General features: G+C 36.7%; 1 protein-coding gene across 1 annotated transcript; it reads left to right on the plus strand.

Moving 5' to 3' along the window:
- The first annotated feature begins 25 nt into the window (after nucleotides 1-25).
- On the plus strand, nucleotides 26-25,846 carry LOC127441383 (aspartate--tRNA ligase, mitochondrial-like). Its single transcript, XM_051698743.1, has 17 exons — nucleotides 26-771; nucleotides 908-1,007; nucleotides 1,107-1,173; nucleotides 2,371-2,472; nucleotides 2,581-2,676; nucleotides 3,537-3,660; nucleotides 3,745-3,791; nucleotides 6,910-7,016; nucleotides 9,986-10,055; nucleotides 10,757-10,936; nucleotides 11,235-11,342; nucleotides 13,407-13,469; nucleotides 15,216-15,368; nucleotides 18,634-18,852; nucleotides 18,949-19,059; nucleotides 20,332-20,407; nucleotides 21,823-25,846. Exons 1-17 carry the CDS (start codon nucleotides 582-584, stop codon nucleotides 22,017-22,019), a joined length of 2,010 nt encoding a protein of 669 aa, XP_051554703.1. The 5' UTR covers nucleotides 26-581; the 3' UTR covers nucleotides 22,020-25,846.
- Nucleotides 25,847-26,845: the final 999 nt, after the last annotated feature.

The following is a 26,845-nucleotide window of genomic DNA, read 5'->3' on the forward strand; positions in this document are numbered from 1 at the left end:
ATCATGCAACGGTGCCAAACAGGAATACGAATCGATTGATGTGGGTGGGGAGAGTTATTTCTATACTAAATCGTATCCTGATGAAATTCAGAAATATAAGTAAATTGTGTCAAATACTTAAATATTATGATATTGACGTGTAATACGCACTATTAATTATTATATTTAAAAATTCAGAATCGATTAAGTTGAGTTTGACTAGTCGTGTCGAAGCGTTACGTGCGCCGAGCTGGAGAAAGTCCACAACTATAGTGATCTATGCTACAAGATAGTACATTTCAAACGGTATTATGAATGAAAACATGCGAAAGCGTTTATTTTGATATGCCCTATGAATTTCTATTTATGGGTTCGTGGAATTTGCGGTTGTGTACAATGGACGGATAAGGGAAGTAAAGGGGAAGGTGACTGTCAGTCCTACATTACTGCAATAGTGTAATTGGGCTAATTATATATAAATCCACATTGGCTATAAACATGCACGCACAAAATAATTTAGAGATCTAGAGATTTTTTCAAGTTCATCAAGCTTTAATTTAGCTAGATAGAGATTGAGGCTCCACGAACTTAAAGACTTTATAATGGCATACAAATACAGATCATTATTTCTAAGATCAGCCCAACAGGTCTTCAGGTATTCACCCTGTGTGGTGTGTATGAATAGCAAAAGCTCCTTGCCTGCCACCAACCATTTTTATGCCATAAAACCAGTTTTCCCCACCCTGGCATGGACTTATAACTTCTCTAGAAGCTGCACAAGTTATACTTCAGGTAAGATGACCTTTAATGAATACGGCAGTGTATTCATAGTAGTCCATAAGTATATCTCCATTTGGTAGTTTTAGAGTGTTATGTGTCAAATAAAACCGTTGAGCATGGCTATGCCTTTTTTTCCCTTGTCTTGTAGGTCAAAGCCGTTTTTCTTTGAGGACCCACACATGTGGAGAATTGTGCTCCAGTCATATAGACGAAGAGGTTACTTTATGCGGCTGGATTCAGTACTTGAGGTTTGGCATAACATGATGCTTAGTACTTTCCTAAATTACATTCACATGACTATATCGGTGATGTTCTAATAAACAAATTTTGTATTGTCAACATTGCAGACAAGATCTTTTTGTGATCTTGAGAGACTTCAGCGGATTGGTGCAAATTTTTATCCCACAGGATGAGGTAGCAGCATGATTCTCTCTCTCTCTCTTTTTTTTTTTTTTTTTTACTTAAAATGTGCAATATGTAACATTTTTCATGTAATATTCGCCTTTTTTTGGCCAATGTGTGAATGGCTTGTAACGCGACTTAAAAAATGAGCCCTTCCCGGACTTCCTAGGTTGCCTATTAAAGCCTGTAGACTGATTTTCATGCGAAGGGAGCGCGTCGCTTTTGCTGGGAAAATCCAAAGGATGTGATGTTTATGCGCACTCCCGAGAGCCTTGCCTCAGACAGTAGTTTCTCTTCCGCTATTTAACAGCGTCAACAGTCTCGCATAGTCAGACCTATATCGACCCTTTTTTTAGCCCTGTTCCAGCACTGGAGAGTCAAATATAATATAAAAAGTTTACAAACTATATAGTACAAAGTCTCAAAGTTTGTAGTAAAACATTCATAACTGTGTAATTTTAATTATGCACCTCATCTGTCAGCATGATGTCGGTGGATCACGTTCAGCCTCTTTGTACGTTACGTCATTATGTTGGTCGATGCTCGCTGGCTTCCCTATGGAGTGTGTGCACGAGCACGAGCAACAGGTAGCTGGCTGCAGTTCATTTAACGGCCACAGGTGTCATTAACAACAAGGGTTTCGGAATCTTACATACTGCACCTTTAAAGGTGCACTCAGTAATTTTTTTCATGTATGTTTTCTTGGACTTACACTGACACCTAGGGACATGGATAAAGCATCATTCAGATGCATATGTTTTCAGTTATCAATTGTAGAAATTCACTATTCACAGTCAGTCTCGATTAATTTAATCCATGAGTGAAATTGTCCAGTAACAGGGCAGTTACTGAGATTAGGCGAGAAGTATTTGGCTGGTCATGTGATCCCAACATGGCTGCCCCCCTGAGGGGACCCTCTCTATGTAGAATAAAACAGCTTTTCTATGTTTACTGATATGACCGGCGTCTTAATATCATGTGAATGTTCATTATTTTATACATCTGTTTCAAAATAACAATACATTTCTTTAGGAGTACAGCTTTTTTTTATATATTGAAAAGATTACTGAGGGCAACTTTAATTTGTGTCTCATAACTTAATTTTAGTCCTATATACTGTAGATCCTGTCACATTTGTTTGTGTTGTTGTTGTGGTTGTATATCTTCACCTTGAGCCTATTGTTTTTCTTCACCATTTTAATCCCTTAGTCCAAATCTGAACTGAAGAATGCTTTTCTTGGCCTCACAGTGGAGTCTGTCATCATGGTCAAAGGAAGGGTCAGGCGTAGACCAGACGGACAGGAGAATAAGGTTGTTCTACGTATTACAATGTATATAAAGGGACATTTTTGACACTGTAGATGTCACACATAATATGTGTTGAAAACCGTTATGTCATGTTCTTTTCATTATTTTTAGAAAATGTTTACTGGAGAAATTGAGGTCTGCGCTAAGAGCATGGAAGTGTTGAATGCCTGCCGAAAACTGCCTTTTGAAATTAAAGAGTTTGTCAAAGTAAGTGTATGTGATTTTTGAATATCTAAAGAAAGCACTGTATGCATTGCACTTTAGAATAGGCTTCTTCAGTCTGTGGCAGAATAGAGGATACACTACAGTCTGAGTGAATCTTCCATGAAGAACTTGTTCGGATCTTATATTTAGCCCCAAAATAAAATAAATAAATACAGTAAATAAGAAATTATATTTTGCATAAAGAAATTGAAGCCTATAAGTCGTCATTTTTATTTGAGGAGCACTTTTCACAATACACATAGTTTCAAAGCAGTTTTACGTAAGTTATGCAGTAATGTCTTTTAATCTTAAATAAATAATATTAAAGATTACATTACCTCCCTAAATCGTAATGCGTCCGGATGTTTTTTTCCTTTTAATTGAATTTTGTTTGTATTTCTTATTATTCTGAAAGACCATTTTGATTAGATTCTTACTACTGTAATACATCCTGTCCAGATGCAGTGTTTTTTTTTTTTCTGATCAGCATAAAATTACAGGCAGTATTTTATAAGTACTTTAAAGTATTATGGTCATCTGAAATGGGAGGGTGAATGCTCTTAGTAATCACAATAATGTTACAATCAAAAAATTTTTAGTGGTTCTATAATAGGTTTCATATTATTTATGTAAAAATAATTTTTTTGTTTGTTTTTATTTGAGTTTGAGGTGAAATACGACCCGGAAATGTTTCTTGACTGGCATCGTGAGATTCTCCCTCTGTCATTTGCTGTGGAATAGCCAATAAATTTCATTCCAGCGTATGGCTATTTATACAAGGTTCACTGGCTAAAACTGATCACGATCCAGAAAAAAATTCCCCTGCTAAGATTCTATTCTATCTTCATATGTTTGCCTTGAAGAAATCAGAAGCCCTACGGATGCAATATCGCTATCTTGATCTTCGATCATCCAGAATGCAGTACAATTTAAGACTACGATCACAAATGGTGATGAAAATGAGGGATTACCTTTGCAATTTTCATGGTAAGGATTTAGTCTGATTATTCCATACTTTCTTATTTATATAGGACCTCAGTACTCACTGAGCATTACTTGTCTTTTTCCAAGGATTTGTGGACGTTGAAACACCAACATTGTTTAAAAGAACACCTGGGGTAGGTTTTTTTTTTTACTGTGTCACTCTTAGAATAAAAATATAACACCGGTTGCTAATTAAGATACACAATAAAATGTTATGTTTCGTATGAATCTAATTAATTAATTAAATTAATTAATTAAATCTGCTTATGATTTATTGTTACTCCAAGTGGCTGTTTTTGCTAAGAATAAAATAATATAAAATAAAATAAATAATAAAAAAAAAAACTGTTGGCTGGTCAACAGCCAATTTGTTAGTACCAAGTAATTCCAAGTAGGATACACACCAGGATTACAGAGATCCATATACGCCCATCTCTGCCAGTGTGTCAGTTAGAAATTAGCGGTTGACTCTCCATACAACAGACAGATTTGAGACAATCCTAACAGAGAGCAAGGATGTCTTTCTTTTCAAAGTTATTTGTTTTTATGTGCTAGAATGTGGTGTTTTTGATATTTTTGCGGTGCAACCTTTTCCATGTGGAAATGTTCAGTTAATTAACTTCCACAACTGTGCTAATGATTCATAGTTACTCCTAGTGACTATGATATTTTACATTTAATAACATTTCAGAAATGTAAATTAGACTAATAATTGTTTCAATGCATATGGAAGAAAGAGAACCAACCAACCAAACAACAAAATATATTTCTAATCCTTATTGAGTCAAATCTAGGCTCAAGCTCAAAAGACTAAGCAATACAACTTTCTGTTATGGCAGAGACATTGCATCAGTAAGAACATCCCTTAAACTGTAGAATGCGTCTGTGGTGACTCATGCTTCTGTTTCTGTCTCCTGTAAGACACTTTTTAATGGATTGTCCAAACACCAACAGAATCTACAGATGGTGCAAAATATTGCTGCCACATCTTTACCAGTACTTTGTGAGCGATCACATTACTCTGGCTTCCTCCTTCTGGCTTTGTTGTGTTAGGAATGTTTACATCTGTTTCCAGTGAATAGATTTTAAAACTTTGAAAACATATTTATGAGTGTCAGACATATTATTTCTCAAATAATAATAAAACAAATTTAGTTTGGTTGTTGGTTCCTGAATATTGTTTTTTTTTTTTTAATCATTTGTCTTTCTGACTTTTTACAGAAAAAATCAGTATATATAGTGTTTTCATTTACTGTATGTCTGTTGTGCTACATAGCTTTTTCTTTTTTTTTTTTTTTTTTTTTTACTTGCTTAGCACTTTTAGCTTTATGATGAACAGTTTTTAATGATGTACTAGTGTAGTTTACATGGGCTCTGATCTGCAAGTAAATATAGAGAACTGGGGAGAATGTGTTGTATAACAACCAGTGGTTCTCAGCTGGTTTTGCTTCAGGACCCAGATTTTACATTGGACATCAAGTGGCGACACAACACAGTAAAAAATGTAACCTGTATTTAATGTAGCCTGGATCGCATTTTATTTTATCTTGCATAGTTTTGTTTATGGTTTTCAAGTATAAAAGTATGTATCAAGTGACATTATTTTTGTTGTTGATGTCAACAACAAATGATACAGGAAGTTTTCTCTCTCCCCTTTTAAAGTTGATGAGCCTATTTATTTACAGTATATGAGCCTATTATACAGTATTTATTATCCAGTTTATTTCCTCATATCAAACATAATAAGACCATGGATGGCTCCTGATTACTGTGGTTAGGTCAACTTAGCTCGTCTTTCTAAAAGAAACGAAGTTGTAGTATTTGTTATGAGAAAATAGTAGCCGAAACACATTTAGAAACCTGCGGCTGCTGAAAGATTTTCAGTGGAGGAAGTACCCTGGCATTGTTCTTTCCCTGATGTCCATGACTCTATCTGAACATACTTGTAATCCATTATTAGATTAGATTTAAATTAACTGTCATTGTGCATAATACAATTACAGGCAAATGAAATAAAGTTAGTAGTTAGCCAAAAGTACCATATGTTATCAAATAGCAATAAATTATCAAATATTATGGTGCAAATCCAAAAATTGTGAGATACTGATGGAAAGAGGTTCTCCTCTTAAAGAGGAAAATAAATAGAGAGGGTGCTGTGTACAGTGATAATGAGGTGTCATTTATTTATTTTTATTGGAAAACCCAAATTAAATAACAACATACAGCATAAAATAAATAAACCCCATCTTCATTTCATCATTGCTTTTCCATTTATTTCAAACAAAACAAAGTTATACAAACAAGAGAAACAAAAAACAACCAAGCATAAAAAAAAAAAAATTAAAAAAAAAGGAGGGAGATAAAAGAAGTTTAAAAAAAAAAAAAAAAATCAATTTATAAAACTTTTTGTGTTACAAAAATATCATTCATAACTTCTATAAATTCTTGCATGGTTGGCATCTTAGGCTGTAGCCATTTTTTTTTTTTTTTGTAATTACGTTCTTAGATGCAGCTTTATTGTAAACATTATTGTAAATAGATATTGATGACCCGTTGACCCAATATTTGGGGCTATTAAGCCCAAATAAAGTACCTCAAACTTCATAGGAATTTTAAGATCCAATACTCTTTCTATAGTTTTATAGATATTCTGACAAAAGGATTTAATTATATTACAACTCCAAAAATATGATGATAATTAGCATTTATATACCCACACTGTCTCCAACATAATAAATCTTTGTAGTGTAAATAGCAGGTGATCATGACGCAAATTACGTCATGGTCGTAAATGGAGAATAGTCTAAATGTGCAAAAAGGCAGGATTGTTATGGTATATAATGCTGAGAATAAATGGCAAACAGCCAAAGACCTTATTCACAGTAGCGCCATACTTGATTTTTGACATGAATAAAAACTAGGTTTTCAGTTACATCCACTGCTGTCTAAAGCTCCTAGATCACATCTAATTTTCCACAACTTAGATTTCTGGACTAAAATTTCTTGGAAAGATGTTTTTTCAATGTTTCAGTGTCTGCCAGTGTGTCCATTAGAAATTAGTGGTTGACTGTGTCTGTGCGATATCGTGCTTTTGAGAATAATGTGTTTTTATGTCCTAGAATGTGGTATTTTTGATGTTACTGATCCTCTCTTTTTTATGTGAGTGTTTCATGTGTCTTATTGGCTTGAGATATGCTGGCTGATTGAGTTATCAGTAAACAAAGTTTATTCAGCCATAACTGCATTTCTCAGGGTGCCAAAGAGTTTGTGGTGCCATCTGGAGACCCTGGGAAGTTCTACTCTCTTCCACAGAGCCCACAGCAGTTCAAACAGCTTCTTATGGTGGCTGGCATAGACCGGTAAAAACAAATCACATTTTCTTGCAATTTTCCATTTCCTTGATATTCACAGATTTTTGTCAGATGCTTGGCACATTTATTAAACACTGCTTTCACTGACTGACAGCACATTGAAAACAAAGATACATCTTGGTGGCCAACATAGGCTCACATTCAGACTGTATTATTCTTAGCTTTTAGCAGCTCTTAAATATGCATAACTGCATTTGTTCCAATGCTATGCAAAATGCTAAAACAATGACATGTATGTGGAGGGTGCAGTCTGACATGGATTAGAATGCAACTTTGGATCCTAGCTTCTTCTTTTTTTTTCACATTTGAAATGCAAAGAAAATATTTGTGTGGTGGTATTAGCATATCAGATACTGTGTAGGTTGGTGCTGCCATGTCTAGCTTTGTTGTTCACGGTTATGTATTAAAGCAGTCTGGGGGCGAAACGAATTGTCAACTTTATGCTCAGTTAAAGAATTGTTGATAAATATTTTTCTTGTTGAACAGTTGTTTGATCTCACTATTTTCATCAAGTGATTTCTTTATTAGATGAGTAACAATTAGGGCTGTCAATTGATTAAAGTTTTTAATCGAATGAATTATGGCAATTAATTAATTAATCAAATTAATTGCAATTAATCACACATGTAAATAATTGCTAGAAAGCCCCTCAAATAACAATAATTCAATAAATAATGATTAAAAATGAATACATATATTTTAATAATTATAAATTAAACATGTATTATAAAAAATAATAATAATATAGATAATTGAAATGTATTACATCATTGTGGTACAAGAGTAAAGCATTAAAAAAAGACAATAACACTTTACAATAAGGTTCCATTTGTTAAGATTAGTTAACAACATTAGTTAACATGAACTAACAATGAACAATAATTTTACAGCTTTTATTAATCTTAGTTAATGTTAATTTCAACATATACTAATGCATTTTTCAAATCAAAAGTTGTGTTTGTTAACATTATTTAATGCACTATGAACTAACAATAAACAATTGTATTTTGATTAACTAGTATTACCAAAGATTAATAAATGCTGTAAACAATTTGTTTGTTCATGATACCTAATTCAGTAACTAATGGGATTCGAACTAGCGAACTCCAGGGGTGGTAGCCAGCGTCTTTTACCACTGAGCTACCCAGGCCCCCATTAACTAATATTAATGAATGGAACCTTATTGTAAAGTGTTACCAAAAAGAAAATTCAAAAAGCAATATATTGTTTGTTTCCATATTATTGAACATAAGCCTGTCATTGGCCAACAGTTCATGGCAATTCATTTTGAATTGAATTTGTCAATCAGTCTGAGATAGATTTAGGGCTTGTCAAAGGATGCGTCAATGTACACCTGCGTCAGATGCTTTTGGAGCGTCTTGGTTACGTTGTGTCATAAACATACCGTTTTTGGTTGCTGTGTCAAGTTAAACACATCTTGAGATCCCTGCGTTTGATTTGCGCTTGATCAAGCTATGTTTGATTACAAGAACCTGTTCTCATCTTGTGATGTCTGCTGTCGGTGAGTGTAGTTTGTTCTCTGTATAAGCATGTTGTCCAAACAGCTGAAGTTCTGCTTACTGTCCCCTAGAGAAAACAGGTGGTACTTCAAGCTTGAATTGCTCAGATGGAAGGAATATGACTTATTACGGTCCGGGGACATGATTAATTGTGTTATTTTTTTTTAAAAAGCATTATTTTTTATATAATTAATTGCACTGAATTAACATGTTAAATCGACAGTCCTAGTAACAATGCTTGCTTACTGGTAGTGGGCTTGCTGTCATGTCCAATATTGTTGGTGCTGTCCTGTCCTTCAATAATAAAAATTTTTCTGCTCAAACAAAAGGCTACTAGACAAGCAGCATTATTACTTTTGGTCATACTTTGGTTTAGTGTTCTCTCAAGACCTCTAAATCTAAGATTTGAAGCTTAGCCTGTAACTTGTCATGAACCATGATCACATGGGAAATGGACATGTTGCTTCCAAATGTTCATTTACCCTAAAATCACCATTCAGCAGAATTACTGACAAGCGCAACCTCCCTCGCACATTTTTGCATCAATTCAAATGAGTTCACAATTTGCTGTAGTGCTAACCTAGGAGACAGGGGTTCTGGTCCTATGGAAACCAGGAAGTAATCATGTTTACATAAACAATGGTGACTGTGATTCAGAGGTTGCATTTTCACTCTAAAATTAAATTTTTACTCCATTGACTGTTAGGTTTAGGGTTGGGGCTTGGGTTGAGTAAGGTTAATAAAATATGCACTGTTCACTTTATTACACCATTCACGACTAAAAGTACAACTCGCTTTTGACACTACTCTGTGGACATTTCATCTGGAAACTTGGGGCTCTTATGTTCCCATACAGTTTTACAACACTTATAGATTCACCACTGTAAGTACAGACCGATTTCAGCAGCAACTTTCGATCTATTGCTGCTGAATTCACAGTGCTATCAGTCTGCATGAATGATACATAAATGATACTTTGCTGCTTGTTGAGGAAAGCTATTACTTAACTAAGCGATCAAACTTACCTGACAGATATTAAAACAGATATGAAAATACTCCTAGATTTACATTGAAGAAGGGGGACTGGCCATATCTAGAGACAAGAATATCCTTGAGGGTGGGCTTTTTTTACTTGGGCCAAGTAACCACCTAGCAAATATGCAGAACACCCTGACAACTACCCAGAAACCCTATAGCAGAAAATGAAAAATCTAGTTTCTATTACAATTTTAAAAAGGATATTGACCACAACAGTCACATTTTCAGTTCAATTTTGGCAGCACATCTCTTTGAACGAATAGTTGCGCTAAGCCAAGACTGCAAGCTAGTTTTATGAAAAATCTGTCAAAGGTAAATAATACTGTATGCATGATTTAAAATTGTCAGTCAATATTGGCCCACACTCGCTAACGTACTGGTTATCTTCTGCAATCTCAGGTACTTTCAGCTTGCTCGCTGCTACAGAGACGAGGGCTCCAAGCCTGACAGACAGCCTGAATTCACACAGGTAATGATATGTTAACGGTTGGGAAGAAATACGCTACAGCACGCCTGACAATATTGCAGAACCAGAGCTCGGTTCTGATGCAGATGAATGTTGAGGTTTTAATTATGTCTATTGCTCCTACTCTCACACAGAAGTATGAGATCTTCTAAAAGGCCTTGCAGGATTCTCACTCAGATTAGTAATCACAAACCCAAAAAGATCATTTTGAGTTTTTTGCTTTTTTTTTCTATATTATTCATATTAGAGTTAAAGAGACAGTTCACCCAAAAATGAAAATTATGTAATTATCTACCTACCATCTTGTTGTTGCATACCTGTATGACTTTCATTCCTGTGTGGAACACAAATGGACGTGTTTGGCATAGTGTCAGCCTCAGTCACCTTCCTTTTCATTGCATCTTTTTTTCCATACAAAGAAAGTTAGTGGTGAGGCTATCATTCTGCCTAACATGTCTTTTTATGTTTTCCTGAACACAAGTCACACATGTCTGAAAGAACATAAGGGTGATAAATAATGTCAATTTTCATATTTGGGTAAACTATCCCTTTAATGCAGTTCTGTTCAGTGGTGCAGAAATTACACACTTCAGCTTTAATCACTGGCACAGAGTGGAAATTGTTCCTGGGTTATGGTTGGCAACTCCCCATAAGAGCCCTGACACAATTAGACTATGTTGTTGACACATCTTCTCCTCACATAGGTTGATATTGAGATGTCCTTTGTGGACCAAGCTGGAGTCATGAATTTGATTGAAGGCTTGCTCCAATACTCCTGGCCAGAGGACAAAGGACAGATTAATGTTGCCTTTCCCACCATAACTTATGAGGAGGCCATGAGAGACTACGGAGTTGACAAACCAGACACTAGATTTGGGATGAAGGTGACCGCTCGTTCTTACTTTGTACACATCATCCTAGATTGGACGTAAGACATCAGTGAGGTTATTTGCATGCTGTCCGTCCTTGGCGTCTTGCTGTGTTGGCATGCTGTTTTTCCACACATCACAGATTCTCATACGGTGCTCAACAATTAAAAATGAATCCTTCATATTAACAAGTTCTCATGCAACAACGTGTGTCCTGAATCCATAACTAACTATGATTTAGAACATCCATGTTTCTCATGCTGTTTGATGAGTTCCACTGTCGTTAATTTCAAAGTGCTTTCTTGCATTTTAGCTTGTGGATGTCACAACAGCATTCCAAGGTACACAGATCGATTTCATCAAGGATGTACTCCTTCAGTCAGGGGGCTGCGTTCAGGCCATCTGTGTTCCAGAGGGAATGGTAAGAACAAGACATGGTGATTCTGATTCTCTTCCATCCTGGAGAGCACTTTCTTGATCTGGAATGCTCTGAACTGGTTGGCTGACTTCATGCAACTTTAGGTAGTAAGGGCACACAGGGTTTTTTCACAGTTTTCCTGTAAACAAAGCTGTGTTTGAAAGGTACCAAGGTGATAAAACAAGCACTTTTGAGGATTAAATATTCACTGCATTTGCCAAAGTTTCCCAGGTTAGAGGCATCTTAGCTTCGAATTATATTTAGAATTTAGTTTGAGGCATTCATAGCAAGTTAAAATGCTTTTTATTTGTATTTTTTGTTTTTTTAAAGAAAAAAGAAAAATTCATATCAATCTACACTCAAAACCCCATAATGACAAAGCAAAAGAAAAAAGAAAAGATTTTTGATAACATTGCAAATTTATTAAGAAGAAAAAAACTGAAATATCATATTGACATAAGTATTCAGACCCTTTGCTGTGACACTTGAAATTTAGCTCAGGTGCATCCCATTTCTCTGGATCATCTTTGAGATGTTTCTACACTTTGATTGGAGTCCACCTGTGGCAAATTAAATTGATTGGACATGATTTGGAAAGGCACACACCTGTCTATGTAAGGTCTCACAGCTGAAACTGCATATCAGAGCAAAACCCAAACTGCCTGCAGAGCTCAGAGACAGGATTGTGTTGAGGCACAGATCTGAGGAAGGCTACAAAAAAAAGTTTGGCTGCATTGAAGGTTCCCAATAGCACAGTGGCCTCCATAATTCTTAAATGGAAGAAGTTTGGAACAACCAGGACTCTTCCTAGAGCTGGCCGCCCAGCCAAACTGAGCAATCGGGGGAGAAGGTTCTTGGTAAGAGAGGTGACCAAGAACCCGAAGTTCACTCTGGTTAAGCTCCAGAGATCATATGTGGAGATGGGAGAAACTTGCAGAAGGACAACCATCACTACAACGCTCCACCGATCTGGGCTTTATGGCAGAGTGGCCAGACGGAAGCCTCTCCTTAGTGCAAGACAAATAAAAGCTTGCTTTGAATTTGCAAAATAGCACCTAAAGGACTCTCAGACTGTAAGAAACAGATTCCATCCCAACGGTGAAGTGTGGTCGTGCTAGCATCAGGCTGTGGAGGTGTTTTTCAGCAGCAGGGACTGGGGGACTGGTCAGGGTTGACGAAAAGCTGAACGCAGCAAAATATGGAGATATCCTTAATGAAAACCTGGTCTAGAGCGCTCAGGACCTCAGACTGGGCCGAAGGTTCACCTTCCAACAGGACAATGACCCTAAGCACACAGCCAAGACTGTGCAAGATTGGCTTAGGATAGCTCTGTGAATGTCCTTGAGTGGCCCAGCAAAAGCATGTACTTGAACCCAATCAAACATCTCTGGAGAGACCTGAAAATGGCTGTCCACCAATGGTCCCCATCCAACCTGACAGAGCTTGAGAGGATCTGCAGAGAAGAATGGCAGAAAATCCCCAAATCCAGGTGTGCAAAGCTTGTCGCATCATACCCAAAAAGACTTGAGGCTGTAATCTCTGCCAAAGGTGCTTCAACTAATTACTGAGTTAAGGGTCTAAATACTTATGTCAATGTGATATTTCAGTTTTTTCTTAATAAACTTGAAAAGTTATCAAAAATCTGTTTTTTGCTTTGTCATTATGGGGTATGGAGTGAAGATTGATGTAAAAAAATTATAATTTAAAGCATTTTAGCATAAGGCTGCAGCATAACAAAATGTGAAAAAAATAAATAAATACTGAATACTTCATGAATGAACTGTAATCTATTTCAGATAAACCTGCCCCTAAACAACACACACAGATCAAATTAACTGTGGTTAGTGTCTTCACATGTTGATCTGATAGTTTCACTTCATCTAAGCAAACAAATCTTGACCAGATTAAGCTGCAATATGGACCATTTACTGTTTTGTCAAAGGTCTGGTTACACAAGACTAGGTCCAGGGACAGATTTCCAAACAAGTTTGGCCTCAGAAATGGCTGAAGGTGAGGATGAAGTGAGCAAGCAGCTGAAGCTAACTGTGTGTGGTGTTTTATCCACAGAAACACCTGAAGGGTAAAGACTTAGAGTTCCTTAAACAAGCGGCCAAGACACAGTATGGCCAGGTAAGTTCTGTCTCTTTCTCTTTATGTCTGCTCTAGTCTGCTGATGTAATGCCACCACCAGTCAGTGTGTGCACATCACAGGAAGACTACTGATCTATTTATTTGAAAAGTTATCAATAAGTAAGGATGATTTAGCAGTAAAAAAGTCAAATGTAACACACAGCATACTCACCCTGAGGCAGGATAGACTTCACTAGAGGGACACAGCTCTGTGTTTGTGTTGTAGGCTGTCTAGTCCAATAAAGGGAATATTAAATATATTATTTTTGTTTCCACGCAGTACCCATTTGATGTGATACATGTTAACATAATATTTAGTTTTGTAATGAGATGAAAATGAATACTTAAGAGGTGATTTGAGTCTTGTCTCAGTCGTCTTGCTTTGAGTCTGCTCTGCTAAAGCAAGCATCACTATTACTGTTGCACATAAAAGTATACTTCGGTTTTCTGCATGCTGCTATGTCTTGTGCACACTGCCTACCTAACAGAAACCTAGTTTTAGGGTTAACTCCTTTTAGGGTAAACCTCTAACTCTTAACCCAAAAATGAAAATTCTCTCAAAATGTACTCACCCGTATGCCATCCAAGGTGTCATTCTTCAGCAGAACACAAATAAAGATTTTTAGAAGAATATTTCAGCTTTGTAGGTCCATAAAATGCAAGTGAATGGGTGCCAAATAGTACATATAGCCATCATAAAAATGATCCATACATTTCCAGTGGTCCAATTAATGTCTTCTGAAGCGGAATGCTTGGTGTGTGTAAGAAATAGATCAATATTTAAAACTTTATTTACTAAAAATGTTCGCCTCAGGCCAGCATGAGGTTTGTATGTTGACGAGGGTGGAGTTCAAACTGCCTCTCACATGACGTAAGCACATAAGCCTCCTCTGCATAGTTATTCATACGTAGATCCCTTATTAGCAGCTGTTTCTATGGACCACAATACTTTTTCCACACAAAAGCAGCTTATGCAGTGTTCTGAGCACTCTGAGAATTTTCATTTTTGGGTGAACTAATCCTTTAAGTATTAAACTTGCCTCACTGTTCGTGTTGTTAATACAAATCATGCAGCTTGTTAATGGAAGGTGTGCTATTACTTTTCTGATCAGATTTTCGCATGGTGGACAATGAAACTGGCAAAACAATCCCATAGACTTGCATTGACAGAAGGAAGTTATATCAAAATACCAACCACCCAGAACACCCTAGCAACTGCATAGCAACACTCAAAACCTTTGAAATCACATAGCAATGTCTTGGGAACCACCCTAGCATCTTGACTTGGGCAAACACTACTCATTTTCTTCAGTGAAAGTAACAATAAAACTCTCTTATTCCTGTCTGAGGGGAACATTATGTTAATATTGTGTCTTGTAGATGTAAAGAGTAATTGTAATAATGATGAACACAACTTATTGATTCTATTAAGTGATGTGTTCATTATTACTTCTGAATACTGTCTGTTCTACTTTTCATATTGAAAACATTGTCTTCTGTCTGTTTGTATAAATGGAAAGTGAAGTTTGGGCCAGTGTCCCAGGCTTGAACTAAATGGCATCGTCAAAGGTGATTCTCCATTGCAATCAATTTTAGTTCAGAAGTTGGCTTCACTTGTGTCTGGGAAACCAGCCCACATTGTTCAGGAGACTGATGATTTCTCACGAGTTTGTGCCCTATGTTGTCTGTGGAAATTTAATATGGGCTGGTGGAGGAAATGGATGATAATTTCCGCGTGTCGTACAGGAGGTGAGTGTGGCTCCAGTAAGGGCAGATGGTTCAATGAAATCCTCTCTCAGCCGGCTGCTCTCGGATGAGGCCAGACAGCAGCTGCTCCAGATGGCCCAGGCCAATGCTGGGGACCTGATCTTAATCACAGCCGGACCCCGAGAGAATGTGGTGCGTAATGCCCCCATCTTTTTAACATTTTTTAATTAGTTTGTTTCTATTTTTTCAGCTTTTCTAATTTCACTTTTTTCAGCTTTTCTAGTTTCACTTTTTCAGCTTTTTCTAGTTTCAGTTTAGTTTACATCTTTAGCACTGTTAAATGTATTCGACACTCAAAGCATGGCGCTGTTAAATTAGTTAAACACTTGAAACATTAACCTAATTTCTTTTTTTAAGAAGGGTATGTAGTAGAAGGGTTTTAAAGGATTTAATGTAGTGCTATTATAGTTTTGAATTTTTAAATAAGTGTTTATTTATTTTATTTTCAATTCGTAACTCCAGTTTTTAGTTCTCACTCTGTTAGTTTTTTTTATTTTTTTATTTTTTTATTTTCTAGTTTGTTTAATTTTAGTATGTTTAATTAAGATTTTTGGGAGGTCTGGCATTATTTAAAACGTTTAGTGCTGTTAAATTATATTTAATTTTTATTTACATTTGATATTATAACTAACAGTTTAATTCTGTTTTGTGGCTTTAAGAAGGACATATACAGTAGCTGCAGGGTTTTCAAGGTTTCAGTTTTTTATTAACCATGAATCAGAAACTGAAACTAAAATTGAAAAATCTTTGTGAAAATGTATTTAATTTAAGTTTCAGTTTTTCAACTCTTATTAGATTTTATTTCATTAAATGGAAATTAACATTTACATATAGTTTTAGTTTTTGTGTATTATAATAACCCTGGTTCAGCACCTACACAGACCCATATAATATGCTTATTCTGTATCATTAACTCATTGTTCGGGTTGAAGAAAAACCTACGGTCAGTGAAGAAAAACCTATGTCAAACTACAGTTGCACCACAGATACACCAGACGTTTTAGGTTGTTTATCTTTTCTCAGTCAAATTGGGGTGAATAATTCAATGCTCAGCATCCCCATTTAATATCCTCCAATCCTCAAGTAGCTTCCCATCAGTTCAGTCATTTCGAAAAGCATATTGTACCATAAAGTGATTGATGACTAAGGATTATCGAAAATATGTCTTCCGAAGAATGCTGACGTGATCTAATCACTTTTAAAAGAATATTCATCTTTTCCTTGCCTCAGCTCTCGCTCACGGCCGGCGCAGATGGTGGGCTTGGCACAAAGTTAGACTGCTGTTTAGTCACAACACAGAGATGTGGGAGATGGCCTGGGATAACTGGCAGGCTTTGTGTACTGAGGTTGTGGGATGAATGGTGATGCTAGTGCAGAGAGCCAGAGAAATTAGTGCTAAGGTAGATTTTCCCAAGAGCTCTTGGATTCATTTACATAAACCTACCTCAAACACCTTAAGTATGAAGACACCCCCTTCTAATTAATAAATATGGCTATTCCAGTAAATACACTAAAGACTAATTGTAATGTTACTGAATACAATGACATTCTAGAGCAGGGGTCGGCAACATTTTTGACATGGAGTGCCATTTTTTTATTTTTCTGGCTGCGCCGTTTATTTTTCATTACAAATTATATTATCAGCATAACAGTTTGAGTGTAAAATTTGTGCAAATCCTGATGATTATGATATAATCACGATCCTGCGTGTGAATTTTCACAGAACATCTTAAGTGCTTTAATGAAAGAAATCCTGTCCTTTTGTACAAAATGAGTTAACACAGTTAATGTCAAAAATGTGCTTATTTGATTACTGATCATGAAACTGTGTGGAATCTTAAATATTTATTTTATTATGTCATACATTTTTCAAAATAACGCAGAGGGGTAATCTCTAGCACGCATGCAACAGCGAGAGAGGAGTAGGCTATTTTATTTATATGAAGTTTTTCGCACCTGACCTTTATTCCAATCTACATCTTGATGTAATCCTTCCTCATGATCATGCAGCATGATTTCATCAGCTGAATGGGAGACTAAACAGTATTAAAGTGTGACGAGACTCATGCAAGCCTTTCACGCATCACAAGCCTATCAACTATTTAGCCCTTTTCGGTGAATCACACCTTCAAAATCCTAAAACTTTATTTCCAGATTTAATTTATATTTTGAATAGACTGATTTTTGAACCCCACGATGTGGGTTTATGTATTCTCTTTTAATCTTTTAATGTAATTTTGAATGTGACCATGGTTTAAGGATGGTGTACCTGTATGCTGGGTTGGAAATCTCAAGGATTAATAGTGGTGTTTTCCTTATTACATGACGTGTTGTTCTGAAAGCAAGAAGAAACAAATGAAACATGGAATGTAGGCTGTCATCCGCGCAGCCTGACCGAAGCAAAGCGGGTGCGTTTACTCACGCGATTAACCGAAAGTGAAGCGCTGCCGGCTCGTGATGTGCTAATGGCTTGCACGCGCTGCAGGAGTCTGTTGGGTATACTGCAGTCTCTTCACATTTTAACTTTTTGTTTAGCTTCCCATTCAGCTCATGAAAACACGTTGCGTGATCATGAGGAAGGATTACATCAAGATGTAGACTGGATTGCAGGTGCGGAATTTCACATGAAAAAAATAGTCTACTCCTCTCTCGCCGTTGCTGGCGTGCCAGTTACCACTCCGCGTGCCGATGCTGGTTGCCGACCCCTGTTCTAGAGAATTGTGTGCTTCCAACTTTGTGCCAGAAGTTTGAGGCCCTTTTCCATTCCAACATGACAGTGCCCCTGTGCACAAAGCAAGATCCATAAAGAAATGGTTTACTGATGTGGAAGAACCTAATTGGCCTGCTCAAAATCTAAATGTGAACCCCATTGAACACCTTCTAGATTAATTGGAATGGCAACTGTGAGCCAGGCCCCATCTGCTAACATTAGTGCCTGACCTCATGTACACTGATGTACATAAAAGAGCAAATCCTGACATCCATGTTTTAACATTTAATGTAAATCCTTACTAGAAAAGTGTAGGGGAAGACCAACTCCCTATTAATGCCAATGTTTTGAAATGAAATGCACAATATACAAGCACATATATAGGTGTGGTGTTTGGGTGGCTACATACTTTTGACCATAGTACGTATGTGCACTCTACCGCAGTAAACAAAAGCTAAATTTTTGGATGTTCCATGAATAAATAAAAAGGAGATTTGCTGTAATTAAATGTTCTAATTTTCGAATCCAAGTCCGTGTAAAGGTTCGATTTTACCCTCAAGTGATCAGTAGCGCATCAGTACGTGTTAATTCCCCCTTTCTCTCCCATTGAAAACCTGTAACTCTTGACCATCTACAGGTTTAATAAGATGCAAAAATATAATAAAATCTCTCTTCTGTCATGCTTAGCGCCCTCTGCTGGGGAAGCTGAGACTGCAGTGTGCTGAGCTGCTTGAGGACTATGGCATGCCTGTTCGTGACCCCTCACTCTTTCACTTCCTGTGGGTGGTGGACTTTCCCCTCTTTTTGCCCAAAGAGGATGACCCAGAGATGTTGGAGTCTGCTCACCATCCCTTCACTGCTCCAGTCCCTGAGGACGCCCATCTGCTGTATACCCAACCACACAAGGTACGCACACGTTCACAGTCTCTTTCATATAGGAAAGTTATGGTGTCTCGCTCTGAATTTCACACACTTCCCCCACCTGTTTATCTTCACTCTCAGGTGCGTGGCCAGCATTATGACTTGGTTCTGAACGGCTGTGAGATTGGGGGAGGTTCTATCCGCATCCACAATGCCTCTCAGCAGCTGTATGTCCTGGAGACCATACTCAAGGTAATGGAACAAGAGTGAAAGACTACATACAGAGCAAATAGCATCGTTTAATTCTACTCTGACTGCGAATACAACACTTGTAATGGACATGTCCAGACTTCCCGCTGAACCATTTTCTTATTTGTGACTCCTAACACCCCCACATCTCAAAATACCCGCTTAGTTGCTATGGCAATCCATCAAGCTATATTTAATCAACTTTAAAGAAAACAAATGCTTTAGATTCTAAGAGCAAGGGAAAAGGAACATCTTATTAAGGAGTTTTTACTTATATGGACCCCGGTGTCTTAAGATTTGCCTCTACAATGGAAATCGTTTAGAATATCTATCTACTCTCTTGACATTGAAGTAGTTGTTTGGATTTGTACAATTTATATATTAGATATATATTATATAAATAAATACACAGATGTGTATGACTTTCTGCTGCTGAACACAAACAAACCTTTTTAGAAGAATATTTCAGTGACTTGGTCCTCACAATGCAGGTGAATTGGTACCAAAATTTTGAAGCTCCAAATGCACAAAAGGCAGCATAATGTAATCTATACGAATACAGTGTTAAAAACCATACATTCAGAAGCGATGTAAGTGTAGGTGAGAAACAATTTCACTTTCACATTCTAATTTTATTTTTGGCAATTTGTATTCTTCGTGCATATTGCCACCTACTGGGCAGGGAGAAGAATTTATAGGGTTAAAAAAAGACTAAAATATTGATCTATTTCTCAAGCACACCTATCATATTGCTTCTTAAGATATAGATTTAACCACTGGGGTCTTATGGATTACTATTATGCTGCCTTTATGAGCATTTTGGACCCTCACTTGCATTGTATGGACCTACAGAGCTGAGATATTCTTCTATGAAACTTTGTTTGAGTTCAGCAAAAGAAAGAAAGTCATACACATCTGGGATGGCATGAGGGGGAGTAAATAATCAGAAAATGTTCATTTTTGGGTGAACTTTCCCTTTCCAATATTTAGCTCAGTATTTGGTCCATATGTTACCAGGCTGGTAAATCACAGTCCTGCTGTTTAGGCATTTAGAAAATTGTAAAACATGTCCTGCTAATATTTACTTATTATTTGGCCTTTGCAAATAATGGAAAAGTTTGTGTTTGATTTTAATTACATTTTGTATGATAACCAATTTTGGTATTGTGTTGGGTTGCCACTTAACATCCAATGTAAAATCTAGATTGTGAAGCAAAACCAGTTGTGAACAACTGCACTAGATCATTTCTTTTCTCATATTCATTGGTGTTGTAGGAAGACCCATCCCTTCTTTCTCATCTGTTAGAGGCTCTGGACTCCGGAGCCCCTCCACATGGTGGAATTGCATTAGGTGAGCAAGCATTCAACACATGCCACCTTGGAAGTTTGCAAGGTTGTAGAAGTACCACTGTGACTGAAGGCCTTGTTGATTCCATTCTGCTATTGGTTAAAGTGGAACGATCATGATCAAAAACTAAAATTGCTAGCTAGGCCTGTCACGATAATTACGTTATCGACTTATCGTACGATATATGGACATGACCTCGATCATTTTTGCTGACCTCGATATTGCGCATTGTTTACATGCATATTTGTTTACATAATAATGAATGTCACCAACATTTTAGCCAGTCGTGCTGCTTCTGTCCTCTCGTCTGCTCTCTGTGTCAGAGGCGGGGCTCAGGCAGCTCCTCCACACACACAGAGCGGACAGCGACAGGTGAAGATTACATGTAACTCAAGGCTAATAGGTGTTTTATAGGTGTTTTTCCAGACGACTGCATAATTCCAGAGAAAGTTTGGAAGAATAGATCCAAATGGATTTATTGGTTTCAAAGCCACATTCCACAGCTCCATGGTGGGAACATTTTGGCTTTAAGCCAAATGAGAGAGGAGAGCCCATTATTGTGAACGAACAGTATGTCAACATTGTTTAAAAAAAGTGGCAATACAGCTAACCTAAAGCTCATCTAAAACATAACCATCCCATCCAGTTTTCCGAGCTGGGAACAAATACCGCAGTTGGAGATGGAGAGGGGCCTTCCCGAATCCCGACTTAAATTTTTTTGACATTCCAATTCCAATGTCTGAATATTCATAAGAATTAAAAGTTAATTGCCCTTTGAAAGGTTGTACTTGCATTATTATGCTGTTATATTATCATTATATCAGTGGCATAAAATGGTCTTAAAATGACAATAATATCGTTTATCGCAATTATTTCTGGGACAATATATTATCCAACAAAAGTAGTTATCATGACAGGCCTATTGCTTGCCCAGCCAAGAATGTCTGGCAGCTTTGTTTCTATCTGCAGAAAGCCTTTGATTATTCAAGAACTTCTGTTTGTTTGGGCTTGTCTGTGGCAGCATTAGAGCATTTTGCATATTTTAAGATGCACAAAATTACTGTTATTACGAAAGATATCTTTAGAGATGCAGTGTGTAATTTCTGGATCACCAAACAAAATTGCAGAAAAAGAAATACACTCCCTTTGTCTACCATTGGGTGACAAACAGGTATTTCTGCCTCAAACTTTTCCATTTGCCAATGTTTCTGTGTCGGGCTGTTCGGGATGCTCTAACAAACAGGGCAATGATTTGATTGCACCACAGAGCCACAGTGTTTACAATTTTCAAAGGAATCAATCAATGAATGGCTTACTTATAGTTGTCTATGCATATTAAGCTGGGATAGGAGAAAGTATTTAACAGAAAAAAAAACTTACAGGTATGTGTGGAGTCTAAATGTTTTCTTACTTTACAGGGCTGGATCGACTGGTCTCCATCATTGTAGGAGCTCCCAGTATACGGGATGTCATAGCTTTTCCAAAATCATTCAAAGGCCACGACCTTATGAGTCGCTCCCCAGACTTTGTCTCTGAAGATGACCTGAAGCCGTACCATATTTCTGTGATCTGGCCTAACAAGGAGACAGAGGGAAAACAGGACAATTCTATATAAGCACTTAAAAATGTAAATTCTTTCATCAGTTACTCACCCTAATGTAATTCCAAACTGTATCACTTTATTTCTTGAGGGGAACGCAAAAGTAGATGTTTAGCAGAATGTTTACAGTAATTTTTTGTTTTCTCCATACGATGAAAATGGATGGTGACCAGGGGCATTTAAACTCATAAAAGTTAATTATAAACATTCATGCACTGTATTCCAAGTATTCTGTTTCCATACAGTAACTTTGTTTTAGTAACAGACTGAAATTTAAATAATTCATCGAAAATCTTGACATGCTTGACAGCCTAGGTCCCTATTAGCTTAAATTGTAAGGAAAAGAGCAGCTTTGCCATTCTGGTTTAAATAACTCTTTTTGTTTTCAAAGGAAGAAAGTTAAACCGGTTTCAAGCGACATGAGGGTGTGTAAATTATGCCATAATTTTAATTTTTTTGATGAACCTTTCCTTTAATTTGTGTATGATGTTCATGAATTCCATTGGGAACGTGTGATCACCATTTGTGCCCATGCCTTGTGATGGACTTTTTTCCTTTACAACAGAGGAAGCAGGATTACTTACGTTTCTGTGAGAATTGAACTGTCTTCTGAGTGAATGTGATATTTAAGTCCCTATTGCTTCATGATCCAGAGTTGTCTTCTGTGCTGTATCAACAGATGACTCATGTACACTACCGTTTAAAAGTTTGGGGTCATTTGACTGAAATGTTTCTCATGTTCTTAAAAAACGTTTGATCTGAAGGCATATGCATAAATGTTTGAAATTAGTTTTGTAGACAAAAATATAATTGTGCCAACATATTAATTTATTTAATTACAAAACTAGTATTTTATTTAAAAAAAAAAAAAGAAGACTTGGACCGAATAATTAAGAAAAGCAGCCACTTAGTGCCCAGCCTATAGATGGGAACTCTGTTTAAAAAGCATCCCAGGGTGATACCTCAAGATGTTGGTTGAGAAAATGCCAAGAGTACATTTCTGAAAATTCTAAGCAAAGGGTGGCCACTTTGAAGAGGCTAAAATATAACATGGTTTTGATTTATTTAGGATTTTTTTAGTCACAACATAATTCCCATATTTCCATTTCTACTATTCCATAGTTTTGATGACTTTACTATTAATATAAAATAAATAATAAAGAATGAGTAAGTGACCCTAAACTTTTGAACGGTGGTGTACATCCTCATCAAAACATGCTCTATAATTAGTGTTTTCAAGTATAATTTTTTTCATTAAATTCATTGATGTATGAAAATGTGTTCCATGCATTCTATGCTTTAGTTTCGTAGAGAGGGTGGGTTGTGAGAGTGGGTGAATATTTCAGTAGAGGGCAGCATTGTTCCATTGCAAGTGTTTACATTGCTCAATGCTCTTTCCCCCCATCCAGATGACCTGCGGTGGAGGCAGCGTGCACGCATACCATATCTTACATGTTTTTCCAACACTAGACATACCAAATAAATTTCAGTTTTTGCAGTGATGCCTTATCTGCAAAAGCAGATTCTCATTTTTCATGCCCAGGTAGTGTTAGTTTGAAGCAGACATTTGTGTTGGATTGGAAAAAGGCCGCCAAGCTGTGAACACCATTCTTTGTGTATGACATACAGCTTTTGCTGTTCAACTAATTATTTTTTCTCTTAGGTACCCACTCACCGCTTCCAGTCATGGACATGTTTACTTTGAAATAACTGCCCACATCCAACAGCGATGCAGGTAGATGTTTCGATTAAAGCTTTAGAACAGGGGTCTTTAAGCTCTTTCAGTCCAAAGACCACTTGATGGATAGAGAGAGAGCAAGGATGTATAACGTATTGTTTGAAATTGAGTGTTGCGTTTTAAGACTGGCTTAATAATGTGTACAATACCATACTAATGTATTTACGTACTTTATTGTGATGCTTACATTGCAAAGCCATTAAAATAATCAGTATTGATGTACCGAGTTGTATAGGCCTAGCTGTACTTTTTTTTTACTAAGTAAAATTAAATGTACTGTATGCAAGCCTAAAGGAATAGTTCACCCAAAAATTACAATTCTCTCATAATTTACTCACCCTTATGTCATCCCAGATGTGTGTGACTTTCTTTCTTGTGCTGAACACAAAAGAAGATTTTTAGAAGGATATTTCAGCTCTGTTGGTCCATTCAATGCAAGTGAATGGTGTTCAGAATGTTGAGTAAACTATCTATATTAAAGATGGTCATAAATATTCTTATATTTATCCACCCTATTTTGCAACAGGGAAGTAAACAAGTATTTGCAGTATTTTCATGCCTCCATGTAAACCTCCATTCATATTTATGTCCAAAAACCTTCTTTATTTTCAAAGTCGATGTTTTCACAAGCCATGAATGCAAAATCTGCATGTTTATCAAAAGCTGCTAAATGGACGACACTTCTGATCTTTCCTTCTGTTGTATCACATCTCTGATTGCCTAAAAAGCTAAAATAGCCATGAAAGAAAGAGAGAATGTTCTCTGGAAAAATAAGGAGTTTATTATTTTGCCAAGATGAAACAAGGTGCGGTTTTGGTGCAGTTATTGTTGAAGAAGCAATAAGAGTGCACACTAAGTCGAGATGTTTTTTGCATTTGTTTTCTGCTCTCTTTATTTCTCGTCTGGTTGTGTTAAATTTGTGGTAGCCATGACTGTCCATTTTAGCACCTGATCTCTCATTCATTGATAGTTCCCATGGTCTAGCAGTTGTCTGCCTGTGCAACAGCACGTGATGAATGGATGGAAAAAAGCGATAAACTGTAAAACAATATGCGCTACATACCAATGTGTTTATAAAAAATAATAATGAATGAAAATAATATGATGACATTCATTGGCTGCCAGCAGCATAAAGCTGCTAAATTTAGTATTTTTGAATCTTTAAACTAGCTGGAGATGGCTGATAGCTCAAGCGGCCAACATCCAAGTTTGTAAATGGCCACGCCCATGTTACGTTGAAAAATATGGTGGAAAGTCCATATAACTATATTTACACGGACTAAGCAACAGAAAGTCTAGTAGCTGTGTATGTGATTTGATTGTGTGTGTGGACATTCCCTTTTAGTGTAAATTAACATGAAACTTATGAGCTTTCCTTCTGGTGTATCACATCTTCTCTGATTGCCTAAATAGCCAAAATGGCCATTAGTTTGTGCATGATACAAATACACAGAAAAGGTCACATAAAGGACACTGAATTTCCCCTCTACATTGAGTTTGCAAGTCTTGTAGTACTGTAACTCTCTGTGACTATGGAAGAAGGATAATTATAATGGAATCCAGCTGGGATGCTTTTAGGCATCCCTAATTTGTTTCTGTGTAATTCTGCCTATTTTGTAATCTTGGGGGACCATGCTCTGTGGAGAATAAACCAAATGATTTGAAGGGAAGACCCTTTAGGTAACTCGCAAACATGGTGGGGGATAATGAGCTCTCTGCCTTTATACCTTATGTTTTCAAACGGCTGTTTTTCAAAGCACTCAGACTAGATCCAAAAGAAATAACTGGCTTGTGCTTTTTGCTGTTTGTCAATCAAGGAATATAGGTTGCCTTGCCCATGAGATACACATAATTTATTTCCACGAAAGTGTGACTCACAGGTCTCATCACTGTTTTGTTCCTTTTTTTGCCCCTAGCTTGAAAGTCAACACAAAGACTTTTTGAACAACAAACAATTAGTGGCTTCGAAGTCAAAGTTCACGTGTTTTGTCATGCATTGGAAATTGAGTTGCACATGTTCAACCTCTATATTTGAACATATAGAACTAGTCGTTATTAGCTATGCATTTATGAGTCAATATAATAAAAATGCATCTTGTATATCTTGAAGGTTCAATCCAAGTTGGTATATCCAAGAGCAATCCATTAGCATTCCCATTCATCTCAATAGCAGTTGCTCAGCTGGTGCATGCTTCAATGGAAGTATGCGACATATTTGCTGCCATCTTTGCTGCATATGCTCTCCGTTCCGGAAATATTTTTTGTTTTTGAATGTATCACCTGAGCTGTAGACAGGGTTGGGGAGTAACTGAATACATGTAATGGGATTACGTATTTAAAATACAAAATATAAGTTACTGTATTCCACTACATTTACAATTTAAATCATTGGTAATTAGAATACAGTTACATTCAAAAAGTATTTTGATTACTGAAGAGATTACTTTGCATTTTATTGTCATTTGTTTCATTTAATATTTAGTCCTTTCAGATGGAAAACATTTTGTAATGGGATTGAGGGAAAGGAGGTGACGAGAACCGGCTTGATAATATAAATAATAGTTTAATAAGAAACTGAACCAAAAAGACAAACACACACAGGTGTCGGGCAGCTGCCCATAACACCCTCTCTGACGCACTGCCATCTTCGGTGGCCTTTATCCCTCTAGGGCTTAAACAGCCTAATTAGGGGCCAGGTGTGCGGAATCATGGCCCCGCCCCACCCTGCCACACATTTAAACATATGATGCAATCCAAAGTGCATTTGAACAGCGGTGAAACACTTTCTTATGATGTGTTACATTCATACGAGCAGACAGAGAAGTAAGTTTGAAGTAAGTTTGGAGAAGAAGAAATAGAAATAAACCTTGTGTAAATTGTCAGCTTTATGCTAAGCTAAAATGCTATTTCTAGCCATTTTACATGCACGTTACCAGGCAGGATCATATTTATCAAGAAAATTCACGTTGGATCATAATTTCTGTTTTTCTAGTAAGACCTTTGATATTAGGGCAAAAATCATATTCTTGATAATTTTTGTATTGTTTTCCTGTAAAAATATCAAAAAATCCTTAAAACAAGATCAATTTGATTCATCTTGTTT

Source organism: Myxocyprinus asiaticus, chromosome 5, assembly GCF_019703515.2.
Source record: "Myxocyprinus asiaticus isolate MX2 ecotype Aquarium Trade chromosome 5, UBuf_Myxa_2, whole genome shotgun sequence".
NCBI lineage: Eukaryota > Metazoa > Chordata > Actinopteri > Cypriniformes > Catostomidae > Myxocyprinus > Myxocyprinus asiaticus.